This window comes from Nothobranchius furzeri, chromosome 5, assembly GCF_043380555.1.
Source record: "Nothobranchius furzeri strain GRZ-AD chromosome 5, NfurGRZ-RIMD1, whole genome shotgun sequence".
NCBI lineage: Eukaryota > Metazoa > Chordata > Actinopteri > Cyprinodontiformes > Nothobranchiidae > Nothobranchius > Nothobranchius furzeri.
This window is the reverse complement of record NC_091745.1, coordinates 13,259,773-13,286,229: the sequence shown is the minus strand read 5'-3', so window position 1 is coordinate 13,286,229 and position 26,457 is coordinate 13,259,773. Positions and strand designations below refer to the sequence as shown.

General features: G+C 44.8%; 2 protein-coding genes across 5 annotated transcripts in view; one reads left to right on the top strand and one right to left on the bottom strand.

Moving 5' to 3' along the window:
* Window positions 1-864: 864 nt before the first annotated feature.
* On the bottom strand, window positions 865-2,987 carry LOC107372477 (zinc finger and SCAN domain-containing protein 20). Its single transcript, XM_015940715.3, has 3 exons — window positions 2,579-2,987; window positions 2,214-2,339; window positions 865-2,045 (listed from the first exon to the last, which is right to left on the bottom strand). The coding sequence occupies exons 1-3, from the start codon at window positions 2,961-2,963 to the stop codon at window positions 1,645-1,647; spliced, it is 912 nt and encodes a 303-aa protein (XP_015796201.3). The 5' UTR covers window positions 2,964-2,987; the 3' UTR covers window positions 865-1,644.
* Window positions 2,988-3,346: 359 nt separating this feature from the next.
* LOC107372476 (gastrula zinc finger protein XlCGF57.1-like) overlaps window positions 3,347-26,457 on the top strand; it is a 37,460-nt gene continuing 14,349 nt past the window's right edge. Inside the window, exons 1-2 of one of the 4 annotated variants that reach the window (XM_054737890.2) lie at window positions 3,347-3,596; window positions 3,993-4,105. In XM_054737890.2, the coding sequence (XP_054593865.2) occupies window positions 4,096-4,105 (10 nt within the window). In that variant the 5' untranslated portion in view covers window positions 3,347-3,596; window positions 3,993-4,095. Of the gene's footprint in view, window positions 4,106-26,457 lie in introns of all 4 variants that reach the window. The other 3 variants (XM_054737889.2, XM_054737886.2, XM_054737887.2) reach the window with 3 other exon arrangements.

Here is a 26,457-nt window from a genome sequence, read left to right as displayed (position 1 = left end):
TTCACTGTGATACATTTTCCATAGTTTTTGGAGTGTGAGCTGCAAAATGCCTGGTTCAGCACATGACACCAAAGCACTCCGCCAGTCCAGTCTGTTCAACAACGCACAATCTTTCCCAAAGGTGGGTAAGGCATTAAAACTTTTGGTATTTAAATGCAAGTTTTATGCCTGCCACATATCTAAGATGTATTATGACATAATTTAGGAAGAATATTTCTATCTGTCCCACTTTAGAGAGCAGTACAGATCGAGGGGCAGGATGTGGATTTCTTCCTGCTGGGACACCCTGCTTACCCACTGATGCCCTGGCTAATTTAGGGCTATCTGCAGTCCCCAAGACTGACACAAGAGGAAAGCTTCAACGTCTATTTGAGTTCTGCTAGAACAAGTATAGAGATGGCATTTGGTCGACTGAAATCTCGTTTCCGCGTTCTGTTGAAGCGCAGCGACTTCCATTTCACTTTTACACCATACGTGGTAGCAACCTGTTGTGCTCTACACAACTTTTGTGAGATGGAGAAGGAGCATGTTAATCCCAGATGGGCAGAGGAGGCCACAACAGCAGAAAGGCTGTTTCCACAGCCTGTGTCACAGGTCAACAGGGCTGATAACAGTGCAGCCTGAGATACGGGCCCGATTACCTTGCTGCACGTGTCCCACCCCGTAAGCGCTTAGTAAGAGCGTGAGTGTGCAGGATGAACGGGTCTGATAGGAAACAAGCAACTTTAAACTCTAAACTCGATACTTCTCAAAACTCATTATTTTCTAAGTTTTAAAAAATGTTTATCTGCCTTCTCCTTTGTTGCTCTGCACCTCTGAAAGAGAAAAGGTATATGTAATTTTCAAATAAAATTTCAGCACATATAAGTTTTCTAGTAACTTTAATAGAACATTTGTTATTCAATAAAGCACATAAAAAATAACATTGTGGTTTTGCTTTTTACATCTGAGGTAAAACTGAGGTTCAAGTAATGCTCTGTGGAGCACCTATCCTGCCATAATGGAGAATAAATACATAAAAATCTAAATTAATAAAAGTTGAAATAAAGAATATGAATTTCCAAATTGATCTCCACACTTACAAATTGCTACATTTATTTATTGCTACATTTATACATTTATCTCCACATTTACTTATTTATCCCTACACTTATTTCAGCTACATTTCTGCATTTACAGTGACATTGGCACTAAATAAATAGGGGTGTTTTAAACACAAGGCCATCAAAACACCTACATAGGAACTCAATTTTGACCAAATGTAGCTGTAAATAATGTAGTAATAAATAAATGCATGTGGAGATACGCAAATGTAGCAACAAATACATGAAGCTATGCCTTAAATGTGGAGATACATCTAAAATATGGAAACGTTGTTTTATTTATTACCACTTTCATTGCTTGTCACATTTATGTATTTATTGTCTAATATAGCAGGACAAGGCTCGACGTGTAAACATGTGGAACATATGTGGAACAAAGTCTTTCTGAAAATGTTTTTGTTTTTTACATAATTAAAAAAAAGGTGTAAAAAAGGTGCAAAGTGTAAACTTTTTACAAAAATACTTTTCAAGAACATACTTCCTACGAACTGCACAAAAACAACCGTCTGTCAAATAGATGAATGGATTATAAGGTGGGACACTACGGTTGGAAGAATGGTGTAGGATCTTGGTCATCGCTGTGATCATGTTCAGTTTGATTGTTATGTGAATAGGGAACTCGATGTGGAGGAGCAGGTGGTTGCCTGTAATCAAAATGGTTGTTGTATGGCTGAAAAATTGGCTGGGACTGAGAATTATTAAATATGGGTTGAGGAATTGGCCGCTGGAATAATACACTTAACCCTGTGAGGAGTTGGGTAACAACAGTACCCATAGAACGGGTTGATTCAGCAATCATTTGAGACATGAGTGCTTGATCACTTGCATAGCTCAACTGCATTTGCTGCTCAAACCATTGGTTCTGCCTGTGCTGCATTCTCTCCAAGAACTGTTGATGTTGAGTTAGTGAAGCACGGTGCCTGGACCTGCGACTTGACCCACCTAGAGCAGACATGACAGGCCTTAGAAAGTATTTGGTAAGCTAGTGTTAGACTATTATCACTTATTGCATTCTTAATAAACTTGTGGATTCTAGAAGTTGTTTGTTTACCTTTAGCTGACATGTGTCAGAATGTACGTATTGGATTGAGAAAGAGTCATGTGACTTACCTGTGTTTTCATCCATAACATCCTCTCCTTCATCATCCTCTCCTTCAAGATGTGAGCCACTTCCACTTGTTACATCGCTTGCTGTAGGTGTGGCTGCGTCTGTCAGGTCAAGCGTTCCACCACTGTCTGTAAAATAGCATAAATACAATTCGTATGAAATAATAATAAAATCTTTTTACACATCGTGAAACCGCAAAACAGCAACAGACAGACTTTACATTTATGTGACGTTTACTATACTTATTAATCTGGGACAGTGCATGTTAAGGCAGCATTTGTGGTACAAATTAGTTACATTCCTATTTATAATAACAATTGGACTAAGTTACGTAACTATTGTGCTTGGAGAAGGCTAGCAAACCTACCTTGCTGGTCGGATAACTGCTCCTGTACGTCCTCAAATCCGATATCTACCCCACTTTTCTCAGCTGTACTGATGGGTCTATTGCCCAAAATCTCGTCCATTAAATCAAACTGAGGAAAAGAAAATGGGTTGGACCCGCTGGTATTGTTTTGTTTCTTCGCCTTGTAGTAGGCCTTTTTCAGCATCTTCCAGCGGTACTTGACTTGGTCTGGTGTCCTTACAAACCCTGCTTCGCGTAACTTTTCGGTTATCTTCTTGTATATTTCGCTGTCTCTGCACTTTCGGTCGTCAAACAAAGACATAATGTTCATACTTTTCACCAGACCGATGAAAACAGAGGTTTCCTCGTCACTCCAAAAATGTGATGCTGTGCCGCGACTCGCCATGTTGCTCCCAACTTGTTGTTTACTTCCGGTGTTCGGGCGCGAATTCCAATAATACCTGGCTGCAGACGCAGCCCCGTCCAAACACGCCCCCCCGACAAGACGCGCCTCCATGTGCCTGTTGAGCTATAAATAAGATTTTTTTAGTTTGTTTGAAGTTCATAAAGAATAAAACTGGTCAGATTTAGATTAAAAAACATCATAAAGAAAAAGGTATTTTACTTGTTTTTCGCGGCTTTTGAAGAGACCACCTAAAATAATAAAAATATAACACACGTGTGTTTTATTAGTCCCATTCTGAACACACAGGTGTGTTTTATTCTGCTCCAGCAGGTGGCGGTAGTGCACCTTTACGCTGGTCACCGACCACCGGAAAAAGCAGAAACCGGAAGCTGCTTGCTGAGCTAGCTTGTTGTTGTTCTGGTGTGTGAGGAGAACATTTGAGGCTCTGCAGTAAAAATGTCTTCACTTCAGTCTCTGGGAGAGTTGATCAGCTAAAGCGACTAACTGCTGCTGCAGAAAGCTTCTCACCAGGCTGTGGAACTTTCTTCTCCTCCTCAACAACTTGGTGGAGTTCTTTCCAGAACCAGAGAAGATATTCTGCGGTCTTCGTGACAATCGGAGCTCCAGAATCAGGTTGTGGGTCAAAAAAGCTTTTCTCTAGACTTCCTGCCCTCTGGATCTGCTGCTGTTCCTTTGGCCTCTCTGAGAAACGCGCTCGTTTTACTGCTTTCATTAGATTGAAGAGGTTCCCTCTATCAGACTCGCTCATCTGAGTTGGTCATGATGCAGGATCGCTGCTCGCTCTCTGATCCATCCTGCTCACACTCTCCGACGGAAAAGCCCCGAGTCTGAGTGTGACTCTGGAGGAAAAAGCGGTTAGCTCTACTCCGTGAACTCTGGTGACCAAAGGTCCTCTTTTCCAGACTGGATCTGTCCTCAGCTGATCAGAACCCAAGCTTTGGATCTTTAATCTCCTGCGTTGTTCTGAAGCAGCATCTTAATCAGCTCTCCTAATTGTTTCTACTGCAGCTGTTAGCTAAACACGGCTAAAGAAAACCTGCTACCACTTCAGGATCATCCATCAGCTGGGACTGATTCATCGTGTGTTCTTCACCACCTGGACCTGGACAGCATGGACACAGGTAGGGCTGCCACCTTTCAGATATGTAAATAAGCCTTAAACAAGGTTATCTTTACTTTATCAGAACAAGACCCTAACTTAGGAGCGAGTGTATTTCTCTGAGCGTATAACATACATCACTGCCTGTACATGACATCATCTCTCATGTCCTCAGTGATGATATGACCAAGATGTTTAACATTCTTGGTGACACTAATCACAGAGTCTGGCAGAGAAAACTCTGGAAACTTCATTTGCTCGTCCTCCTCGGCCCGGCGAATCATAACCACACTTTTAGCTGCATTACACAATGTTGTGTTCTACTTCATAGTCAGAGCAGATATCTAGTAGCTGCTGTAGACCAGTGGTGCTCGTACTTAGAACCACTAAAATCTGCATACAGCAGGGGTCTCATTTATCAAACATTGCGTAGAATCCTTACTAAAACCGTACTTAAGCTCAGCAAAAAAAAAAAAAAAAGTACTTACGCCAAGCAGGTTTGTGATCTATCAAACATGGAGTACACACAGCTGCACGTGTTGCAGGTATCGGGCCGGCACAATCCCCACTTACAGCTTAAATATAAATTATTGAGGGAACGTCCGGGTGCCTGAAATGCAAAAAAAAAAGAAAAGAAAAAGAGAGACAGAGACATCAGAATGGAGTGGTTTCTGTGAACTGCTGCTCCCGAATCTTTAATTATCTTTTCTCAGGATAATATAATCCCTTTTACATTACATGTGTATGTATTCACTTTCCCTTCATTTCCACTAAACCAGTATTCAATAATTTTCCCTTACACAGGGGTGGACATTAACTTCAAAACCAACCGGCCAGCCGGGCCGGTAACTCTGATTATTTACCGGCCCTGCCAAGAATCTACCGGCCCCGCTGGTCAGCAGCCAAAATGAGTCAAAATAACAACTGAATCGTTTTAAATGTAATAAACCTTTATTTTGTACACATTCACAAACATAATAACGTATTCAAGTTTGAATTTGTTTGTTCCCTCAACAAAACTCGATTTTGTCGTCACATACTTCCGGCATACAACGCAGTACATCACCAACGCCGCTTTGCTGTATTCAAGCCATTGGCTGTGTTCGAGATGAGCCAGTTCTGCGCAGATTAGATCACCGGTGATCGGCGAGCGGTGCATGCCGGTTAGATTTGTGTCCGACTTGACACCGACTTGCTCTGACGTCATGCATACGTAGGCAACGATAACCTCGTGAGATCAAGGCGGCCGCAGATTTTGGAGCAAGGCGCTGCAGTTGCTCTCTACCGGCTGCATAACCTAGAGGATGACGGGAAACGCCTGGCTCTCACCTGATCTAAGATCTGATTGGTTCACATTTTGATCCAAACATCCGGTGGTAGAACATGAAATGTTAGTTGGTCACATGTGTTCTGTAAATCATGTTATGTTGATGATAACAACTATATAGGCCATAAAGAGGAATGTGTTTTGTTTTCTTTTGTCACGTTTCCTATGAGCACACTGAACCTACAGCTGCTAACCTTTACTTATTATTACAGTCATGTCTTCATATACAATACATGATATCCACAAGCACGTGAGGATGTGTTTCAGCTGCTAACGGGCACCAGAATTAACATAAATAATTTAACAAGTATGAACTCTAACGGGATATCTTCATCCATCGTCACCCGCGAGCTACACATGCAGGGAAATCCAAGAGATTCAACTGGCAGAAACAACTGGTTCACACACACACTCTCTCACACACACACACTCTCACTCACACACACACTCTCTCTCACACACACACACACACACACACACACACACACACACACACACACACACACAGAGGAAAAGAGCTGAGGAAATGGAGGACACCAAGTAATTAAAAGAAAAACTACAGCTGAGCCGAGGCGCGCCTCGAATGGGGCGCGTCTGATCTGAACTGAGGAGCGGCGAGCAGCGGCCGGACTTCGTGAGCGATTCGCTTCGGGCGCTTCCGCGGCCGGTGTGTCCCCGGCGTTAAACGCCGGCTTTCAGCCACTCCCCCTGCTGCTTCCGTCTGCTCTCGTCTGTGTTCCAGGCGAGCCGCTGCTCAACTCAAATACGGCCATTCTCCGCGCCTCCCGTCTTCTTTAAACCTCCAAGAATCATTCCTCCTACGCACACGCTTCTCTGCTTCATACCGTTTCGAACTGTCTCGCTTCTCCTCACCAGTTTTAAAGCGTTTTGCCGGAGATTTCATCAAGAAATCCCATCCCTGCGGAGGCGCGATCTTCCTGCGTGCTTATGTGTTTCTAGCGTGGTTCCACTTCGTCTTTAATAGTGAACTTATAGTTCACGTGACTATAACTAGAATTGAGCAGTACGTGCACGAATCGTACAAGTGCAGTACGTGGCTAGAGGCGCGCAGGTTCACGCGCGCGAAACGAAAACAGTGGCTTCCTATAGGGCGGGGCCATGATGCAGGTGAAAGCCGGTGTGTAAATGACAAATAAAGCTTGGGCGCCACCCGGGCGGTAAGTCGTCAAGTATTTACCGCCCGACGAGAAAATTTAGCGCCATTGGCGCTCGGGCGCTTTAAAGGTCCACCCCTGCTTACAGTTTCCACAACCTCATAAACATTTAGGCTTGGCTACAAGACAATGCACAATCAAACATTCATATATATTCACCAGTGTGACCTAGCCGTTGCTACAAGAAGCACTCTTTTGACCCGAAACAACATTAAACTTCACTTTTTCTATTATTATAACTAAACCTACTTCAGCATCCTTCTATCGATTAAGCATTTGTTGAACATATAAATTTCTATTAAACCCATTAAAGCTAGGATAGCTCACAACCTTACCAGTTGAGCTATTTGCCTGTGAGGCTAGACTATGGGCACAAAACGTTAACAGCTATGTACGTCTAGTTAACTCTATAACTGAACCTTTAGCGTAAGCTATCAACCGTCACTACATTTATAAACTCATGGCGCACCTCATATAGGTGGATTTGTATGCTTGGGTGCACTTTACTAACCTGAAATGAAAAAAAGAGACAGAGACATCAGAATGGAGTGGTTTCTGTGAACTGCTGCTCCCGAATAACGGTATGGGACACAGAGCTCCACTAGCCGTCTCGCATCCCCCCCGCCACCTTGTGGAGAACCCCGGTATTGCACCCCACACTTTCCTATTCTTATTTTATTACTTTCACTAAATTACACCACTAAATACTTTAACAAAATTATGTGACCACACTTTGTGGGCGTCACACTCTCTCCGGCAAACAAAAGAAATCTTCCCATAACTAAAAATTGCAGTTCTTTCTCACATATTTACAGATTTTAGCGGTCCTTAACACAGTCACCCTTTATTGAACGAATAACCAAGGCTGCGTATATACCTGAGTTTGGTAAGGGTTTTTCGGACCCATAATCGGTGATAAGTAAGTAGTACTAGGTAAGTATGGTATGCCCATGGCTGGAAGGTAAGTCACAGTTGGGTACGTATTTGTAATGACAGGTGAGTGATGGGGCTTGTTGTCAGTCACACTAACGGTTGCCTTTGTGTACAGTGATGGCTGACCCAGGAAATCATAAGTGAACACCTGACGTGGTCTTCGATCTCGCGTCGACCTTCTGACCTCTGTGGGTCTCACCTGTTGGTCCTGGTCAGACATGAGATTGTCTCCCAGTTCCTCCTTTGCGTGGTCAATAGTAAGTCCATCTTTCCCGGCTACAAGTGACTCCTCCTCCTGTACATGAGGTAATGTGAGATCCTCCCCTGCTTTTCCTAATGAGCAGCGGGTTCCAAATGACACCTCCTCTTTTAAATGCACTTCTGTTTCATCCGTCAACCTCTGTGTGTCCTCCTGTCCTGCTCCTGTCTGATGTGTCAGTGGTTGGTCACCCCTTGGTATTCTCAACCAGTACCCTGAACAGTGTTCTTCCTCAGAGTCACTCTCTGCATCCTGACTGTCCCTCATTTGTTCATTTGTGTGGACAGCTCCCTTCCTGAGTACTCTCCTTGCTCGCGGGTTTGTACTCCTCTTAGATTTTTCCATGGAGTCACACCTCTCAACCGGTAGGTCATTTACTAACAACAGGAGATTACGATGCAGAGTACGCGTCCTCTTGTTGTCTCCGCTCTCAGGCTGGACAGTGTACACTGGGTTTTGGCCTATTTGTCCTGTCACGATGTAAACAGTCTTTTCCCAATAGGATCTCAACTTGCCAGGCCCTCCACGTTCACTGAGGTTTCTCACTAGGACCCGATCACCTGTTTGCAACACGACTCCCTTCACTTTCCTGTCATACTCTATTTTCCCCCTTGCGCTGGACTTCTTACTGTGTTCACCGGCGATACGGTAAGCTTCCGCCATATGTTTTTCCCATTTCTCGGCAAAACCCTTAGGTGAATATGTTTCTCTGTCTTCTGGTAGTCCGAATAACAAATCCAACGGCAAGCGGGGATTTTGTCCATACATAAAAAAAAAGGCGAGTATCCAGTGGCTTCATGGCGTGTACAATTATATGCATGCACTACATGAGCCAGATGATCCTTCCACCACCGCTTTCCTTCATCGGGTAGAGTTCTTAACATTTGTAAAATGGTTCTGTTGAACCTCTCGGCGGGGTTACCTTGCGGGTGATAAGGCGACGTGCGGGAATGACCCACCCCAGACAGATTTTGAAGTGTCTTAAACAGTTCATTCTCGAACTCCCGCCCCTGGTCGTGATGTACTTTCTGTGGGTACCCAAACCGGGGAATGAAATCCTGAAAAATACCCCCAGCGGACAACCTTGTGGAGAACCCCGGTATTGCACCCCACACTTTCCTATTCTTATTTTATTACTTTTACTAAATTACACCACTAAATACTTTAACAAAATTATATATATATATATGTATATATATATATATATCAGATGTCAAGCTAAACAGTCACTCGACAGACAGGGTTAAAAAAATATGAACATATTTAAAAAAATATGATCAACCTTTTTCCCCATCACTTTCATTTTTTAAATAGTAATTAATAAACGTTCGATACCATTACAATTTCCTTTGATTTAATTTTAAATAAATATTTAGAGTGCCCAGGTAGCACAGCAACAATGCAATTTAACTTCTTTTTTTTTTTTTAATAGGAACGTTTCTCCTTCCTCCTGCTCTGCGTAAACCTGAACTGGTCACCTACTTGTGCGTAATCAAATGTCTATAGGGGAAAAGATGGAAAAGCTATGAGGTTCACTTTTGCCTCAGACCGACTTATTGCTGTTTTATGGTGTGGCTGAATCTGCGATCCGCTGCCACGCGGACAGGAATAAGAAATGCTGCAGTAACATGAGTTGTCAGGTTCGGAGTCACTGGCTGGAGCGGACCGACTTTAATACGTCATCCCAAAATAGAAGCTAATATCTTAATTTGATCTGGAATGAAAAATGTTGTTATAAAACCTCTTAAAAGTTTTTATCACGGAGGAGGCAGAGCTCATTTCTGCCTTCAGTCTGACGGCGCGCCGGAGTTTGCGCAGCGTGCGCTTATTGAATCTGTGTGTGTGTATGTTTTCCACATCAAACACTGGTCTAACCAACCAGACCAGCGTGTCCAGTAACATTAATGTTACAATTAAACAGTTTCACTTTATGTAGGCTAGGAACATTTCACCTGCCGTGGCCCGACCGCTTCTGCTCCACATAAACTTTGTGCGTGATCAAATGTCTCTACAGGTGATTGCTGAGCTGAAGAGGCGATTCTGCCTCAGACTGGATGCGTCATGCGTCTCCATATTAGAGATGGGAACAAGTGCTTTTCAGCCAAAGTTTCATAGAGAACATTTTTCCAAGTGACACGTCCCTCAGAGAGACCGGGTTTCCAGACCGCTTCAGTGGGAGGAAATCTTACCGCATCGCCGTGGTTCTGCACTGCGCTGCGAACCCCTCTACAGATCTTCAGCCCACTGTCCGTCGTGGACGCTCTGATCCGCGCTGAACACAGTGTCCAGTATAAAGCTCTGATGTTCTGATGGGAATAATTTCTTGATTGATTTAGTTACCTCCGCGATGTGCGTAACGATTAAAATGTCAGCTCATCTGTGTGCGCATCAGTGTGCGTCGGGGTAATTCTTTCAAAACAACCAACATCCTTGAGTTTATCCGTCAAAATAAACAGTCAAATGGAAATATCTGTAACCTGCCATTTAACTGTTTTGCCTTCTTGTGAAGATTGTTGCAAAGAGAAACAACTAAACCTGATTAACCCCAGAGCCACGCGCACTGCGCTGTACTCCTGACTGTAAATGAGGGGGAAATGATTTAATCGGATCCTTTTCTTTTCAACATGGTTTAATGTAAAGTTTCATTCAGTACAAACTTTAGTTACACCAATCTAACGAGACAGAGCCTGGATTTGTATTCTGAACAGTTTAAACATGCTTAAAACGGAGACATGCGTGACGCGTCTAAAATTCTCACCTGCTCAGCTATTATGGAAATTAAACTAACAAGATGAATAACATCAAATTATTTTAGGCACAGACAACATCCCCCACACTTTTGAAAAGCTTGCAATGCGCCTGGTGCTAATATAATAATATAATAATGCTAAAATGCTCAGATGGGAATCATTTCTTGATTTATTTAGTTACATCCACAATGTTCTGTGTGTGAGGTTTACAATGTCAGAACAACCGCATGAGACAGGGTGTTAATTACAATCTGCCAGAATGACTCACCACCTTCAGATTCCTCCAACACCGTTAAAAATGATCAAATACGGAACATTTCGGCATGCGCAGGCCAGAGTGCTGAAGCTCGGCGCATTGTTATTATGAAGCTAGGGCACATGCGGAGGACACACACACGCACGCAAAATATACTTGTTTTCAATTACATTTATTGGGCCCGCTTACTTTTTCTTTGGCCCACCCACAAATGAGTTTCTGGCTACACTTAATGGTGACATATGACAGACTTCTCTGAGCTCCGCAGCCATTACACTTTTCACCTCGCGCATCCCCTAGCGGCACCACACTTAGGGAATCCCTGTTCTAAAGCATTGACCCTGACCAGAAATCCATCATACAAGCAGATTATTTTGGTCTAAATGAAATTATTGTAAATACGACTACAACAACTGACATTATACTAATATATATATGTGTATATATATATATATATATATATATATATATATATATATATATATATATATATATATATATATATATTAGGGCTGTCAAATGATTAAAATTTTTAATCAGAATTTTTCAGTGGATTAATCAGGATTAATCACTATTTGAAATCACACCTGAATCCTAACCAGTTTTTTTCTGAAATGCATACCAAAAGATAAATACCAGGATACAGATACACAATTTTCATATTATGTTTGTTTATTAACACAGCCAAATAATGGTGGTTTAAATCAAGCTGAAACATACTACACACCCTAATATTTGTCTTTGCAATGTCCCACTGCTCCCTTTTTGGCATTCCTACTAACCAGGATGTACAATACAGTATTCAATAGAACAGAAAGCAATAAATGTAGTCAAAGCACAACTGTGGCCTACCACATTTTTATCATACACAATTTGAGTCATCTGTTGCATTTTTGTGTTGAAAAAAATATTTTCAATAAAACTTTTAAATTAAATTAAAAGAACAATATTCGACCTTTTCCTATATTCACTAATGTAGTTGCTCAAGCAAGCCTAACTACTATAAATGTTGCACTGAAACTCGTCTTTTTGTTTGCACATCACCTTTCAAATCTACTGAGCTTTTTCATCATTCAGCCAGTTGCTGAGGCAAACTAAGTTGTTGACGTTTTCCGAAAGTTAAGCTGACCTGTTCTTGTTCACACTTGGTGCGATTCAAGACCAAGTTCAAGGAGGAGCTAGCATCCCGTCAAGAACAGCTCAACAATGCATGGCTCCAGATTGCTACTGTATTGGATCCTTGTTTCAAAGACTTAAAATGCCTGCCCAAGACAGACAGGGAAGAGGTGTGGACCACACTTGAAGGAATGCTGCAACAAGAATCACCCAGAAAGTCTTCACAGACACATGATGATGCGCCACCCGGTAAGAAAATCTGCCTTCTGCAAATGAGCTCGGATACAGAATCAGAAGATGAAGAGGTCCAACCTGCCATACACAGGTACAGAGCAGAGCCCACTGTTAAATTGGTGGACTGCCCCTTGAGGCTGAAGTGTAAACTCCCCTCAGAAGAAATGTGGAATGCTGCTGTCGCCATGGACAGCAGCATCTTTCTCCCTATCCCAGCTTGGGCGGGACTGTGACTGGTGAAGGCAGTGGAACCGTATCTAGGGTGAATGTGCTCTCTAACCCAATAATCTCCCTCCCCTGTCCAAACGGAGGTGGTGAGCGCTGCTGCCCCTCGGGGATGCTTGCGGCTGCTCACTCTGAAGTGAGGAGAGTCCCAGAACCCTTTCTCCCCACCAAGTGGAGACTTATGTTGTGTATCGTCTGAAGTCTGTGTGCACATCTGTCTGAGGTGTTTTTTTGCATAGCAAAGCTATCCTCTCTGTCGGGGGTAACTCTGAAGTGCCTTTTCCCCCTCCCTTGACTCTATCCTCATATAAACCCTCTCAATCTATAACGGTAGCGCGACTCATGTTGCAAATGACCACAGTCACCAATTCTTGTCATGTGTCTACGTATGTGTATATGTCTGATCTTGGAATTGTCTGTACTGAAACAATTGCCCCTCGGGTAATCAATTTCCCTCTGGGATTAATAAAGTATTATGGGCTGTATGGTGGCGCAGTGGTTAGCACTGTTGCTTGTGAAGTGGCTGTTTGGTTTCTCCGATGTAGAGGTCTGGGCATTCCTCGCTGCACTGTACAGCATACACCACATTGTTCAGTTTGAGTTTTGTAACCCTAATGTCCATGCTGTTTCTGGAGGAGCAGATTGGAGACAAGTCTCCTGTAACCTAAAATGAACCAAAGCTTCCTCCCAGTTTCTCTTTAAGCTGAATTTAACATCAGTTTATCATCATGAAACAAAAGAATAAAGTGGAACGAGAACTTCTATTTCTCTCTCCTTTTAACTTCTCCGTGTCCCTAAATAAAAGAGACAGACGATCACGCGGCAGCCGCCGTCACTGACCCCGCCCCCTCCCCAAGACCGGATCTCCCTGCATTACAACAAGCAGTCTGACTGAGCGCTTCCAGGAGAAATAATAATTAAATTATGAAAATAATAACGCGTGTTTGGAGCACCGGTTTGGAGGAGCGTCCTCCGATCCTCTCGTGTGAGCAGACAGTCTCTCTCTCTCTCTCTCTCTCTCTCTCTCTCTCTCTCTCTCTCTCTCTCTCTCTCTCTCTCTCGGTCGCTGATCGAGCGAGCGGAGCGCGCCGCATGACAACCCGCTCAATTAACATAATTCACGGCCCAAATCCAACAGAACCGGTCGGGCTGATTCGGTTCCGGTTTGGTCTCGGGTGACAACTCTAGCGCTCAGCCCTGCAGTACCACATTAAGGCGGAGGTAAATGTGGAGGACGCTCACTCTGACAGATTTGGATGGTGCGCTGGTGCCGCCGTTAAAAAAACAAAACTACATTCCACTATAATCGATTATGGCGTACTCCTCTACAATGCTGAATCGTTTATGTCAGCATCCCGATGCATCGATTATTTGATTATTTTCCTCAGCTCTACTGTGAGCAACCATCTTTGAACAGAGGCGGTGGTTTACAACACCAACTGTCTGCCATCTATAATCCAGTTTTGAGATCCCTTCCCAGATGCCTCAATGCCCATGCATATCCTGGGCCATCTGACCTCAGGAATTCACATGATAGGGTGGGGCCAGGCTTCACAATGAGCTCACCCGAAACTCTGGCTGAATAGAGCTCCGGGAGTTGACGTCACGTTTCCCGGCATGCAACAGTTCAAATCGAAACGGCGCCATTAGGCAGGCAGAAGCCGGCAGCTGGACTATTTGTTATTGTCAGAAAACTCAATCAAACAGGAAATATGGTAGATTCCTGTTGTGCCCCAGGATGCGGAACAGACACGGACGACATAAGGAATGAGCCATCTACAGGATTCCCCAAGATCCGGAGCGCCGCAAACGATGGATCTTTGTAATAAAACGCGCTAGTGACCGGGCTAAAATGAAACTGGGATCCCGAGAGTAAAGGATTTCGCTTATGCAGCGACCGCTTCATATCAGGTACTTAAACCAACGTTTCCTCAACTGTGTATGGTATTTATTTTAAATGCTTTTATTACGATTCTTAGTGGGCTTCCTAAACTTATTTTGGCGTGGCTTTTTCTGTCTTATTACTCATAGCAGCAAGTAAACGTCACGTAAAACGTTGCCTCGTGATTTCTGCGTGCTGCCGTTTACCTGTTTTATGATCACAGCAATTAACCGGCTAAGCTGTATTTAATTTTTAAGCAATGGTTGATCAAGTGTCAGATCACACATAAAAAACACTTTGGATTGCTATTATCTGTCCCACTGAGACAGATCCTGAGACGCTCCTGCCTGACATATTTATTTTATTCACGGAAAAAAAAATCAGACTAGTGATTTCTCTTGGTGTTCAGTTTATACATTCAAACAGCACAGCACTTTGTTTAAACTACTTACATGTAAATCTGTTATTTGTCCATCCATCCATTTTCATCCGCTTATCCGGAGTCGGGTTGCGGGGGCATGTAGCGTCGAGAGGCCCAGACTTCCCTCTCCCCAGCCGCCGGAGCCAGCTCCTCCGGGTAAATCCCAAGGGGTTCCCCGGCCAGGTCCGGTAAGAAGTCCGCTCCGACAGCTTCTGGCGTTTTTAAAAAGTATCCCAGGGGCACGGTAAGGGTCGGAGATGTTTAGTCTATTTAATTTCTGACTATATAAAACGATTTCTTCGGTTTTAAAGTGTTGGGTATTTTAATTTAGCATTCTCCACCATTATGCTGCGTAATTTAATTTATACTATTGTTCTTATAATACCTTAAACTTATATTGCCTTAAAGGAAGTCAGAACACACACACAGAGGGATTAGATTCTTAATTTGGTAAGTTGTAACAAACCTATTAAACAGACAACAAACTCTGCAAAGTGTGACACTCTGCAGAGGGTGAGAGTGAATCAGACCATCACACACGGAAGCCATTTTCCTCTCACCAAGGAGCCGAAGCTGTGGAGGGGTTTTTATTTGCACATACACACCCAGAAATACCATTAGCGTGAAACCCCTGCCTGACCAGTTTGGAATAACATCTTGGTCTTAGAATGCACAGGAAAACTTCAGATACTGGATCAAAATGCCTAAAGCAGAAAGGAGTTTCCTAAAACACCCAAACGTGAAAACAAATAACTAGGTCAGGGTTTTTTCCTAACCACATTTAAGCAGCAAAGGTGAATGAACTCTTCACATAGACAAAGGAAAAGATTTCACAACAATAATGAACAATTAAAAATACCTAACATAAAGTGTGAAGTAAACTCCGACGAAATAAAGTCCAAGCGGATCCCGTTCACGTTCAAGGTTACATCCGTGTTTGTTTACCTTTTTTTCCTGCCAATATGGCGTCTACTAACTGAGAGTCACATGGGGTCCGGAGCTCTATAGGACCAACACCCACCCTGGCACCTTGGCTCATGTTTATGTAGAAGATCATCAGGGGGTCTTTTGTTCCCTCTTCGGGGGGAAACTCCCACTGGGGTTTAAATCTGGGACTCTCCACCATTTGACCTTAGAGCTGAAGAAGCCTCTCGGATGAGAGGCAAAACGTCTTCAAGCAACTCAAAGAAGGCCAGACACTTTTCTTTCAAAGCTCATTAGACTACAGTGACCTGGATGACTGAGAACCTTCACAGACATGAAGCACTCCATGGACAAGACGTCAAAAACTCTAAACACAAAAGACTTCAATAAATGGGACACACTTCTTTCCTGCAAATACATTTTCACAGTTGATGCTAATACTTATTCTCCTTCAAGGGATGTGCTCCTGGCTGCAAAGCATTGCACCGTCAAATACAAGATGTTGTCTTTACTTGTGAGTGTTCATGTATGAGTAGGCAAATAAACTTGTTGATATATTTAGATACATAAACTTGTTTATATTCAGTACAAGTTACATAGATCTTTTTTTGCTTCCGTTAGTTGAAAAATGAGAAAACCCCCTTGAGAAAATGTGAATTAAATCGCAATTGCAATATTGAAGAAAAAATTCGCATTTAGATTGTTTTCCAAATCTTTCAGCCCTAGTATGCACTGTGCCCTAGACCAAAGTGTGGGTATGCTGAAAGGTCAAAATTAGTAATGGCAGTGGTACTGGTACCGGCCCAAAGCACTGCTCTCTGTCCCCAAAGGATATATGAGTCTGATAATCGGATCATCAGCACCACATCATCATGATCAGTTCCTGACAGCCACCGTTTCTCCTAACCCTCCCGGCGCACCTAGCCGCTGCACGATAACTCAACTGACCCAAAATCTCCACCTTAAACCAGACTGAACATGCATCTGTTGCCAGAGCTTTTTAATTTTTGTATTATTTATTTTCAGTTTCTTTTTTTCTGCTCCACTTTTCCTGGCCCATTTCAATCCATTTTGCCTCAGAGGCTAAAAGTTCAGTGGTGTGGTAGTGCATCAACTTTTTGTAAACCAGCTCTGTTTTTTACGCGGAAGTATTTTGACCAATCAAATGTAGCCCTTCTGATATGCGGCCAATCAGATGGGTCCGTTCACGTAATACGCCCACCCCCTACGTCAGACCTGGGTATTTTACGGCCCGCGGGCCACATCCGGCCCTTTGGTTGACTTTGACCGGCCCGCGTAAGGTTAATTGGAAATTACAAAATAAATGTATTTTCTCATTTTACCTCATGCATGGGCTAAGGCTGCATTGCTTTTATTTTGAAGTTGTTTTTTACGTGCACAATGACGCAATACGTATAGCAACAAGTGCCCGCGGTTGACATGGTGATTGTAGCCTGAGAAATGTCCGCTCATGCAAAAAAAAAAAAAAAAGAAAGATGCCGAATGCAGGATTTTCAACAAAAATTGGACTGCTAAGTATTTTTTTTTACTGAAGTCGGAGGTAAAGCCGTGTGTTTGGTTTGCGGGGAGGAGATTGCCGTGTTTAAGGACTACAATTTGAGTCGGCATTACGACAAGAAACACTCGGAAAAATACAAGAACTTGTCTGATGCTGAGAGGGCACGGACATCCGAAGCTTTGCTAGCAAAGTTGCAAAAGCAGCAAGGCGTTTTTACTAAGCTTCACACATCCAGGGATGCAGCAACCAGGACCAGCTTTGTGATATCCCACAAAATAGCTAAAAACAGCGAACCGTGACCAGGAGGATCGAGGACATTGCGGGGAACCTGGAGCTTCAGCTGCAACGTGAAGTGGCAAGTTTTGACTTTTTCTCATTAGACGGGAGCTGTGATGTACCCGGGACACAGCCCAGCTGCTCGTATTTGTCCGGGGATAACGGACTTCAAGCTCACAGAGGAGCGGGCAGCAATGCGGTCGATGAAAGGGACAACGACAGGGAGTGATCTTTTTACAGAGGTAAATGCGTGCATGGACACTCTGGGATTGAAATGGGAGAGACTGTCAGGTGTCACAACAGACGGTTGTCCAAATCTTAAGTCGGGCATACACTGTGCGACTTTTTCACTTTTTTGAGCCGATTTTCCAGTCGTGCGAGAAGCCACGACATCGGGGCGAGTTTTGCGCCGAGCGGTCGTGTAGTGTACAGGGGGTTACGAGAGGCGATTAACACCACGTGACCAGCTGCCGATCAGCAGTCGTGAGGTCGCACTGGTGTGTTTAATATTTCGCTCGTCCCTCGTGAGGGTATCGCACTGTTGAAGCGGCGCTGCGAGCAGCTGCGACCCAAAAAGTATCAGAACCACTCACGGCGCATGCGCGCGCAATCCTGCATCAACGCCGGTCGCTCGCTATTTCCCTAATAACACACGCTGTTCGTTTTTGTTTCTACACGTTTTTTTTACTCACAAAGATTGTCAAGAAAGTGTGTTTGTCGTGTTCATGTCAAATTAAACTGATCACAAAACACAGATTTACTTTCTTTATTTCGTTTTCCTCATCCAACCCCCATAAATCCCTGTGTGTCCTCCAGCAGCACTACCGAAGGACAACAGGCAAAACAAGACAAAAAAGTCTAACGTGTTGAGTAAAAACTGCTATTTTTAGCACATTTTTAGGGCCGACGTGTTGCTACCAGACGTACAGTGTGAGCAGTCAGGTCGCATGCGAGAACTGGGTCGTACAGTGTGAGCACATGACTCGTGAGATCTGCTCTGCGGGGAAGTCGTACAGTTTGAGCTGAAGCTGAGTGCTGCGAGTGAAAAAGTCGCAGTGTACGTCCGGCTTTACAGGGAAAAATGTCGGACTTTTGAAACGCATGCAAGATAAAGTGAGAGAAATCGATGCAGATCAAAAATAGGTGTTTTTGCATTGAATTATACACCAACATGTGTTGTGCAAGTCAGTGCTAAAAATCAACCATGTTTCTGATGTTGTTACTAAAATAATAAACTTCATCAGGGCGCGGGCGATGAATCACAGACAGTTTGTGCCTCTTTTGGAGGACTCCACACAGCTGTCAGATGGCTCAGCCTGGGGAAAGTGCTGAAGAGGGTTTGGGACTCGAAAGCAGAGATTCAGGATCTCTGCTGGATTTCTACTCTTCTCTTAAGGAGGACTTTCCAAACCTGAAGAGACATGCTCAGAAGATGTTGGTTCTCTTCAGCTCTACCTACATTTGTGAACAAACATTTTCAATGATGAAGTTTACAAAATCCAGGTAAAGATCCTCTCTCACTGATGATCATTTGTCAGCTGTGCTTCGCTTCTCCACCTCAGACATCCAACCTGACTTTGATGCACTCGTTAAAGCCCAGCAGAGACTAGATTTCTCTCACTGAATAAGAAAAAAATTGCTTAAAAACACAAAATAAGGTGTTTGGACCACAAATGTAGGCAACTAGCAGTGAACTGGGACACTTTTTTTAAACCTCTTTCTCAAGATCACAGTTCAGTGATTTTATTTTACAGACGATACTGTGTCTGTAGAATGCTAAGAACCTCTTTCCAACAATATTTGAAACTCAGAATGTGTTTTGGAGTGAATGTGACTGAAACTGTTAACTAATATAAGTCACAAATGTTTAACAAAAACCAAATGTGCACACTTTGTTTACCATTGCCTTGGGAAATTTGAATAAATCACATTTTTGTAAGCCAACCTCACTTTTTCCTTTTTGCTCATTTATAACATATAGTCTACTCTTACCAGCTTGAAGAAACAATGGTATTTACTGCTTTTTATAAAGAAATACCATTAATATTATGCATAATTGACTTCAGCCTTTTGGCCTGCGGCCCTCCACAATATTTTCTATTTCTCATGTGGCCCCATGGAAAAAATAATTGCCCACCCCTGCCCTACGTAGACCCATAGGTTGGGTGGAACGCAACACCCGACCTGAGTTAGCGGTGCCGTTCCCTCGTTCGTCATGCTGTCCAGGGGCGGCGTTAGGCCCGGCTACTTGGGCTGAAGCCCCGGATCTTTCATGATAAGCCCCGGATCTAAATCGCGGAAGTAACATGCAGTACCAAAGTCACACAGAGAGGGCGCAGCTGGCAGTAGTTTGTAAAGTCCCATTTAGTCGTCACACACACAGGTGTGTGGTGAAATTTATTCTCCGATTTTGACCCATCCCCTGAGTTGCAGACACGCCGCGCTCGGGAACTATTTGGTGGTTTAACCCCCCAATCAAGCAGGGAGGCATTGGGTCCCATTTTTCTCAAAATCTTTGGTATGACCCGACCAGGAGTCGAACCCCTGATCTCCCGATCTCAGGGCAGACACTCTACCACTAGGCTACTTAGTCAGTATACAGTTTACCTGAGACTGAAGAGAAGCCCTTCAGCAGCTGGCTTCTGCAGTCTCTGTCTGAAACGCATGAGTGAAGATGGATATAAGGACGTTTTTTTAGACCAAAAGTACAACGACAGAACCCCAGCTCTGATGAGACTGGTGTTGACTCAGGTTTGTGAGTCTTATTTGAAAATATTTGTTGTGCTGCTGGTTTGCCTAAAGTTAGCTTACTATCAGGTAAAGTTGTTGGAGAAAGAAAGGGAATATTCACTATCATCTCACACTAAACACTAACAGGAACAATACTCTGCCCTGAATATGCTGAATATGTAGCTTCAGATTAAACATTATGTGGTACAAGATATATATATATATGATGTTGACTAGTGCGTGTCACGTGTGTGCGCGCATGCGTGTGTGTGCGCGTGCGCGCGCGTGTGTGTGCGCGCGTGTGTGTTAAGCCCCGGATCTTCTTCAATCCTAAATCCGCCCCTGATGCTGTCTCAGAGCAACAAACGCACTTTGTGCTGAGGTTTCTGGAATCAGCGCTGCTTTCAAACGTGAACGTGAGTGCTCGGTGTCATTAATCATTTTTACCGGGCTGACTCCGACACGTGCCGGTGAACCAACCCACCTACCTCCATGTCGCTAGTGTTCCACTGGGTAGTGTTAGCCCCAGGCTCCGGTTAGCTTCCAGCTAAAAGGCTACAGCACTCTCCTGCCAGTCCCACCCTGCTAAAGAGGGCCTGGAAAAGTTCCCCCACACAAAGTGATTTTTCATTTATGAGCTTTTATAACCTCGTTAATCAGGATTAGGGTTGCCAACTCTCTGAAAAATAAATAAGGGACACCTCGCAGGAAGGGCCGGCCGCTCCGATTGCTTTCACCCTTCCCAGCTTGGTGATTTTTTTTGCTCTTTTTTGTGTGTGTGTGAAATGATTTTTTTTTACTATTTGACTTGAAGTTGGTTTAAGAAGATGCATATTCTTTGCGATATGAAAAAATGGAAAACAAATGTCAATCATTTAGCCATTTATTCATGGCGTGAAATGACAAAATTATTATAAGTAACAAAGGTATTTTTCTTAAACAGAAAATTGTTATGCTCAACTTTTTATGCAAAATGACAAAAAATAAAAATAAAGCAGGTCTCTTTCTTAAACGGTAGTCTGTTATGCTTTACTTTTTAGAATATAAATAGCTCTCTCTTAAAAACAACTCTGTTCTGCTTAACTTAAAATTGTATAAATTAACAGAAAACAACAGAAAGAGCAACGCTGTAATAGTGCACATTTAGTGCAATTAGAAAAGTGCAAACAGAAAGTCTGTGGAGAAGCTGTAAAATTATTTGTGCCTCAAAGGCCTTGACTGTAGCCTACAGTTGAAGTAAAAAAAAAAAGTCCAAACTCATGAACTCAAAAGCTCAAAGCTACATTATGTGAAAACAGACTATTTTCTCCATTTGTATTTCTTTTGAGATCTTGCTGCATTTAGGAGTTGTTTGTCTTTCAGTACTGCAGAGTAAAACTCTGAGCAAGACATGTCATAATTTAGAGTGACAATGAGCTCACATCTAATTAATTCAGTAGAACATTTGTTCCGCACATCAGTCCACTTATTCTTCATGAGAGAAAATCCTCTCTGCAAACCCAGTGGAAGATGGGATGCTGAGTACAAAGGATACAACAGGCTGGATGTTGGGGAGGTCAGCTGCCTGAAGAATTTCCATCCACTTCTCTGCTGTTCCCTTGGACTGCCACTTTTCCTTCTCCTGAGGTCCTTTGGTGAGGTGCTGCAGAAGGCTGGTTGCAGTGACACACTCGTCATAAAGCTCATCCATAGAGATGTTTAACCTGCCAATGGAGATAAGAAGTAAACCTGGGTTATAAGCACCCATGGACGTAATTTTGGGGGGGGACAGGGGGGACATGTCCCCCCCACTTTCTCCAAAGTCAAGTTTTCACCCCTGCACTTTTTACCAATACTTTATATTAAATTGGCACTGGTTGAGCTCTAGGACCAAGCAGAAAACAACCATTTGTGTTGAAGCCTGTTTCCCATTAGAACATACTGTAAAGACCCCCCCCCCCCCCCCCCACACACACACACACACACGTGTCCCCCCCACTTCTAAAGTGAAAATTACGTCCATGTAAGCACCACATAGAACATTTACAGTGGTAAATAAATGGAAAACATTTATTGTATATTTATTGCATTGTATAGCATTTATACTATACAATAGTTTATTTATTATGTATTTATCCATCCTTATATTAAGTACTGTTTGAATTTGTAAAATAGTGTATAAATGATTGCGTGTATGTATGTATGTATGTATGTATGTATATATATATATATATAGATAGATAGATAGATAGATAGATAGATAGATAGATAGATAGATAGATAGATAGATAGATAGATAGATAGATAGATAGATAGATAGATAGATAGATAGATAGATATACTCCAAACAAAGTTAGTGATTATAGTTTTAGTTGTACATGTTATTGTCACGGTTTGCCTCTGCAGTAACCCATTTGCAGGAATAAAGATCCTTTATCCAGAGTTCAAAAAGATTTAATAAACAAAACTTCCTCCACTGACTGTGGGAACCAAAAACCAAAACCAAACTCAATCCATACATGTACAACTCAGCAAAGACAACTCCACACTGATGACTGGCAGCAGTGGCCTGAAATAGGGTGAGGGGCAATCAAGATGATGTGGTTCAGCTGCAGCACTCCAGGAGGCTCACAGGGAAGGGGAGGATTCCTGAGAGGAGCTGCAGCTGACCTGAACAAAAACAACAGAGAAAAAGTTAAACACAAGCACAAAAAGGGGCGAATCATAACATAACCCCCCTCACAAAGTCCGGCTCCCAGACGGACGTCTCGGCTGGGTGGGGTGTTCCCGGTGAAACTGATCGATCAGATCACGGCTGAGGATGTGGCGTTCTGGGACCCATTGCCTGTCCGCCGGGCCATAACCCACCCAGTCCACGAGGTATTGGACGCCCCTGCCCACTCTCCTCGAGGCCAAGAGCTTATTCACGCTGTAGACAGGTCCGCCATCCACAATGCGGGGAGCTGGAGGGACCGCAGGTGGCGTCTGCAGGGGACAGAGTCTCTCAGGCTTCAGCTTGCTCACATGGAACACAGGGTGGACTCTCAGTGCCCGAGGGAGCTCCAACCTGACGGCTACTGGGTTGATGACCTTGGTGATGGGGAAGGGTCCGATGAATCGGGGCTGCATCTTCCTGGCACCCCCCTTCAGTGGCAGATCAGCCGAAGAGAGCCAAACCCTGTCACCCACCTTGTACTCCGGAGCAGCAGACCTCCGGCGGTTAGCCACGGAGGTGAACCGTTCCTGGTTCCGAACCAGTCGGGAACGGTACTCAGTCCATGTACGACGGCAGCGCCTCACGAATGCTGCAGGACCGGAGGTGGAAGCCGACCTCTCCTGATGGGGGAAGAGAGGTGGTTGGTACCCGTAGGCAGCCTGGAAGGGGGAGAAGCCAGTAGAATTAACCAGGGTGTTGTGCGAATACTCAGCCCAGGGGAGTTGAGAGGACCAAGTCTGGGGGTTCTTCAGGCACATAGCACGCAGGGTGGTCTCCAGATCCTGGTTAAAGCGCTCTACTTGACCATTTGTCTGAGGGTGGAAACCAGAGCTCAGACTGACCGTTATTCCAAGGAGTCTGCAGAACTCCTTCCAAAAAGCTGCAACAAACTGGGGTCCTCGATCCGAGGTGATGTTCTCCGGAAGTCCGTGCAGCCGAAAAACATGCCGCACCACCACCTCCGCCAGTTGCTGAGCCGATGGCAATCTCTGCAGGGGTATAGCATGCACCATCTTTGAAAACCTGTCCACTACAGTCAGGATCACAGTCTTACCCTTAGAGTTGGGTAGTCCAGTGATGAAGTCCATTGCAATGTGGGACCAAGGTCTGGAGGGAACAGGTAGAGGTTGCAGGAGTCCAGCCGGAGGAGTTCTGGGTGACTTGACGCTGGCACACACTGGGCAAGAGGAGACAAAAGCTCGAACGTCAGACGACACCGTAGGCCACCAGAACCGCTGCGCTACCAGGAAGGCAGTCCTGGTTACCCCAGGATGGCAGGCCAGGCGTGATGAATGCCCCCATTTCAACACCGCCGGGCGAAAACCTGGGGGAACAAACAAACAGTGCGGGGGGCATCCAGACGGAATGGTAGTGGGGTCTCGGACTGCAGCATTGATTCTGCGCTCCAAGGACCAACGAGAGACCCCAAGGACCAAGTTGGGCGGCACGATGAACGTGGACTCTGACTCCAAAGCCTCACCTTCCTGCTGGTACTGGCGGGACAGGGCATCAGGTTTAATGTTCTTACTGCCCGGACGGAAGGAGAGGTTGAAGTTAAACCTGTCAAAAAACAGAGCCCACCGTGCTTGGCGGGGGTTAAGGCGCTTGGCAGTCCGTACATACTCCAAGTTCTTATGGTCGGTCCACACCAAAAACGGCTGCTCAGCACCCTCCAACCAGTGGCGCCATTCTTCGAGTGCTAGCTTAACAGCTAGCAACTCTCTGTTCCCTATGTCGTAATTTCTCTCTGCAGGAGTGAGCTTGCAGGAGAAATACGCGCAGGGATGTACTTTATTATCAGACGCTCTCTGTGACAGCACAGCACCCACCCCTGACTCAGACGCATCAACCTCCACAATGAATTGCTTGGAGGTGTCAGGCTGGGTCAGGATAGGGGCCGCAGAGAACCGTCTTTTGAGCTCGGCAAAGGCCATGTCGGCAGCAGTGTCCCAGACAAAACGTACCTTAGCCGAGGTGAGTCTGTGGAGGGGTGCAGCCACGCCACTGAAACCTCTGATGAAGCGCCTGTAGAAGTTGGCGAACCCCAGGAAGCGTTGAAGCTGCTTCCGACCAGTAGGTGTAGGCCACTCGAGAACCGCTTTGACCTTGTCACTGTCCATCTGTACCTCTCCAGGCATGATCACATGCCCCAAGAACTTAGTCTTGGTGGTGTGAAACTCACACTTTTCAGCCTTACAGAAAAGCTGGTTCTCAAGTAGGCGCTGCAGAACGGCCCTGACGTGCTGCACATGTGTTTTACGGTCTGGGGAGAAAATTAAAATGTCATCCAGATAGACGTACACAAATCTGTTAATCATGTCCTTCAACACATCATTAATAAAACACTGAAACACAGCTGGTGCGTTTGTCAGTCCAAAAGGCATCACCAGGTATTCAAAATGGCCGCACGGGGTGTTGAAGGCAGTTTTCCACTCATCCCCCTCCCGTATGCGCACCAGATGATAAGCGTTCCGTAGATCCAGCTTAGTGAACACCCGAGCCCCTCTAATCTGGTCAAAGGCAGACTGCAAGAGAGGCAGGGGGTAAGTGTTACGAACCGTGACGCTATTCAGACCCCTGTAGTCAATACACGGCCGTAAACCCCCATCCTTCTTGCCCACAAAGAAAAACCCTGCCCCCGCAGGTGATGAGGATGGCCGAATAATGCCTGCCTGTAAGCCCTCCTGAATGTATTCCTCCATGGCTGTTGTCTCAGGGATGGACAGAGGATAGAGACGGCCTTTAGGAGGTTGAGCACCAGGAAGGAGGTCCACAGCACAGTCGTAAGGACGGTGAGGGGGCAGGTTCTTAGCACGAACCTTACTGAACACCGCAGCCAAGTCTGTATATTCGGGGGGAACATTACTGATGTCAGGTGGTTCCAAGGGAGGCTGGCTAGAAACAGGGCGAACAGGAGCAGCAGACAAACAGTTCAATAAACAAAAAGGACTCCACGTCAACACGCGGCCAGAAACCCAGTCAATATGGGGACAGTGTTTGCTTAGCCAGGGGTAACCCAGGATCACAGGAGGCACTAAAGAGTCAACCACAAAAAAACACATCCGCTCTGTGTGGTTCCCAGAGACCGTCACAGTGACAGGAACAGTGCGTGCAGTCACCTTGTGGATAAGGGAACCGTTTACAGCATGGATGGGCAATGCAGGAAACACCTCCTCGACTGGAATCAAAAGTTCGCTTACCACTGCCTGGGACATCAGATCCCCATCAGAGCCGGAGTCAATAAGGGTGTCATATTCACCGTGTTTCGTCCCATATGTCAACCGCACACTGATGGGCGGTCGTGAGGGCGGAGAAAAGGATGACACCCGACCCGCTAGCTGCATGGGCTCCGAGGGCGGGGCGACACTGCCCAGGTGAGAAACACTCACAGAAATCGGGTGAGGACGAGGTGAAGAAGTCAGTGGGCGGAGCTCATCATGAAGGCGCTCCATCCTCCGCCGATCGATGCGTACAGCCAGATCGATAAGATCCTCCAGCTCCTCAGGAACCTCCCTCGCGGCTAGCTCGTCCTTGAGCTCGCTGGAGAGCCCCTGAAGGAAGACGTCGACCAGTGCATCATCAGGCCAGCGGGAGCTTGCCGCCAGCGTCCGGAACTGTACTGCATAGGACGCCACGCTGTCGTCTCCTTGTT

Excerpts from the sequence above, each read along its gene's own strand:
- LOC107372477 (XM_015940715.3), bottom strand. The coding sequence starts at position 2,963 with ATGGCGAGTCGCGGCACAGCATCACATTTTTGGAGTGACGAGGAAACC. Across the intron at positions 2,340-2,578 it reads GCAGTTATCCGACCAGCAAG|ACAGTGGTGGAACGCTTGAC; the intron begins GTAGGTTTGCTA and ends GCTATTTTACAG. Across the intron at positions 2,046-2,213 it reads TGTTATGGATGAAAACACAG|GTGGGTCAAGTCGCAGGTCC; the intron begins GTAAGTCACATG and ends TGTCTGCTCTAG.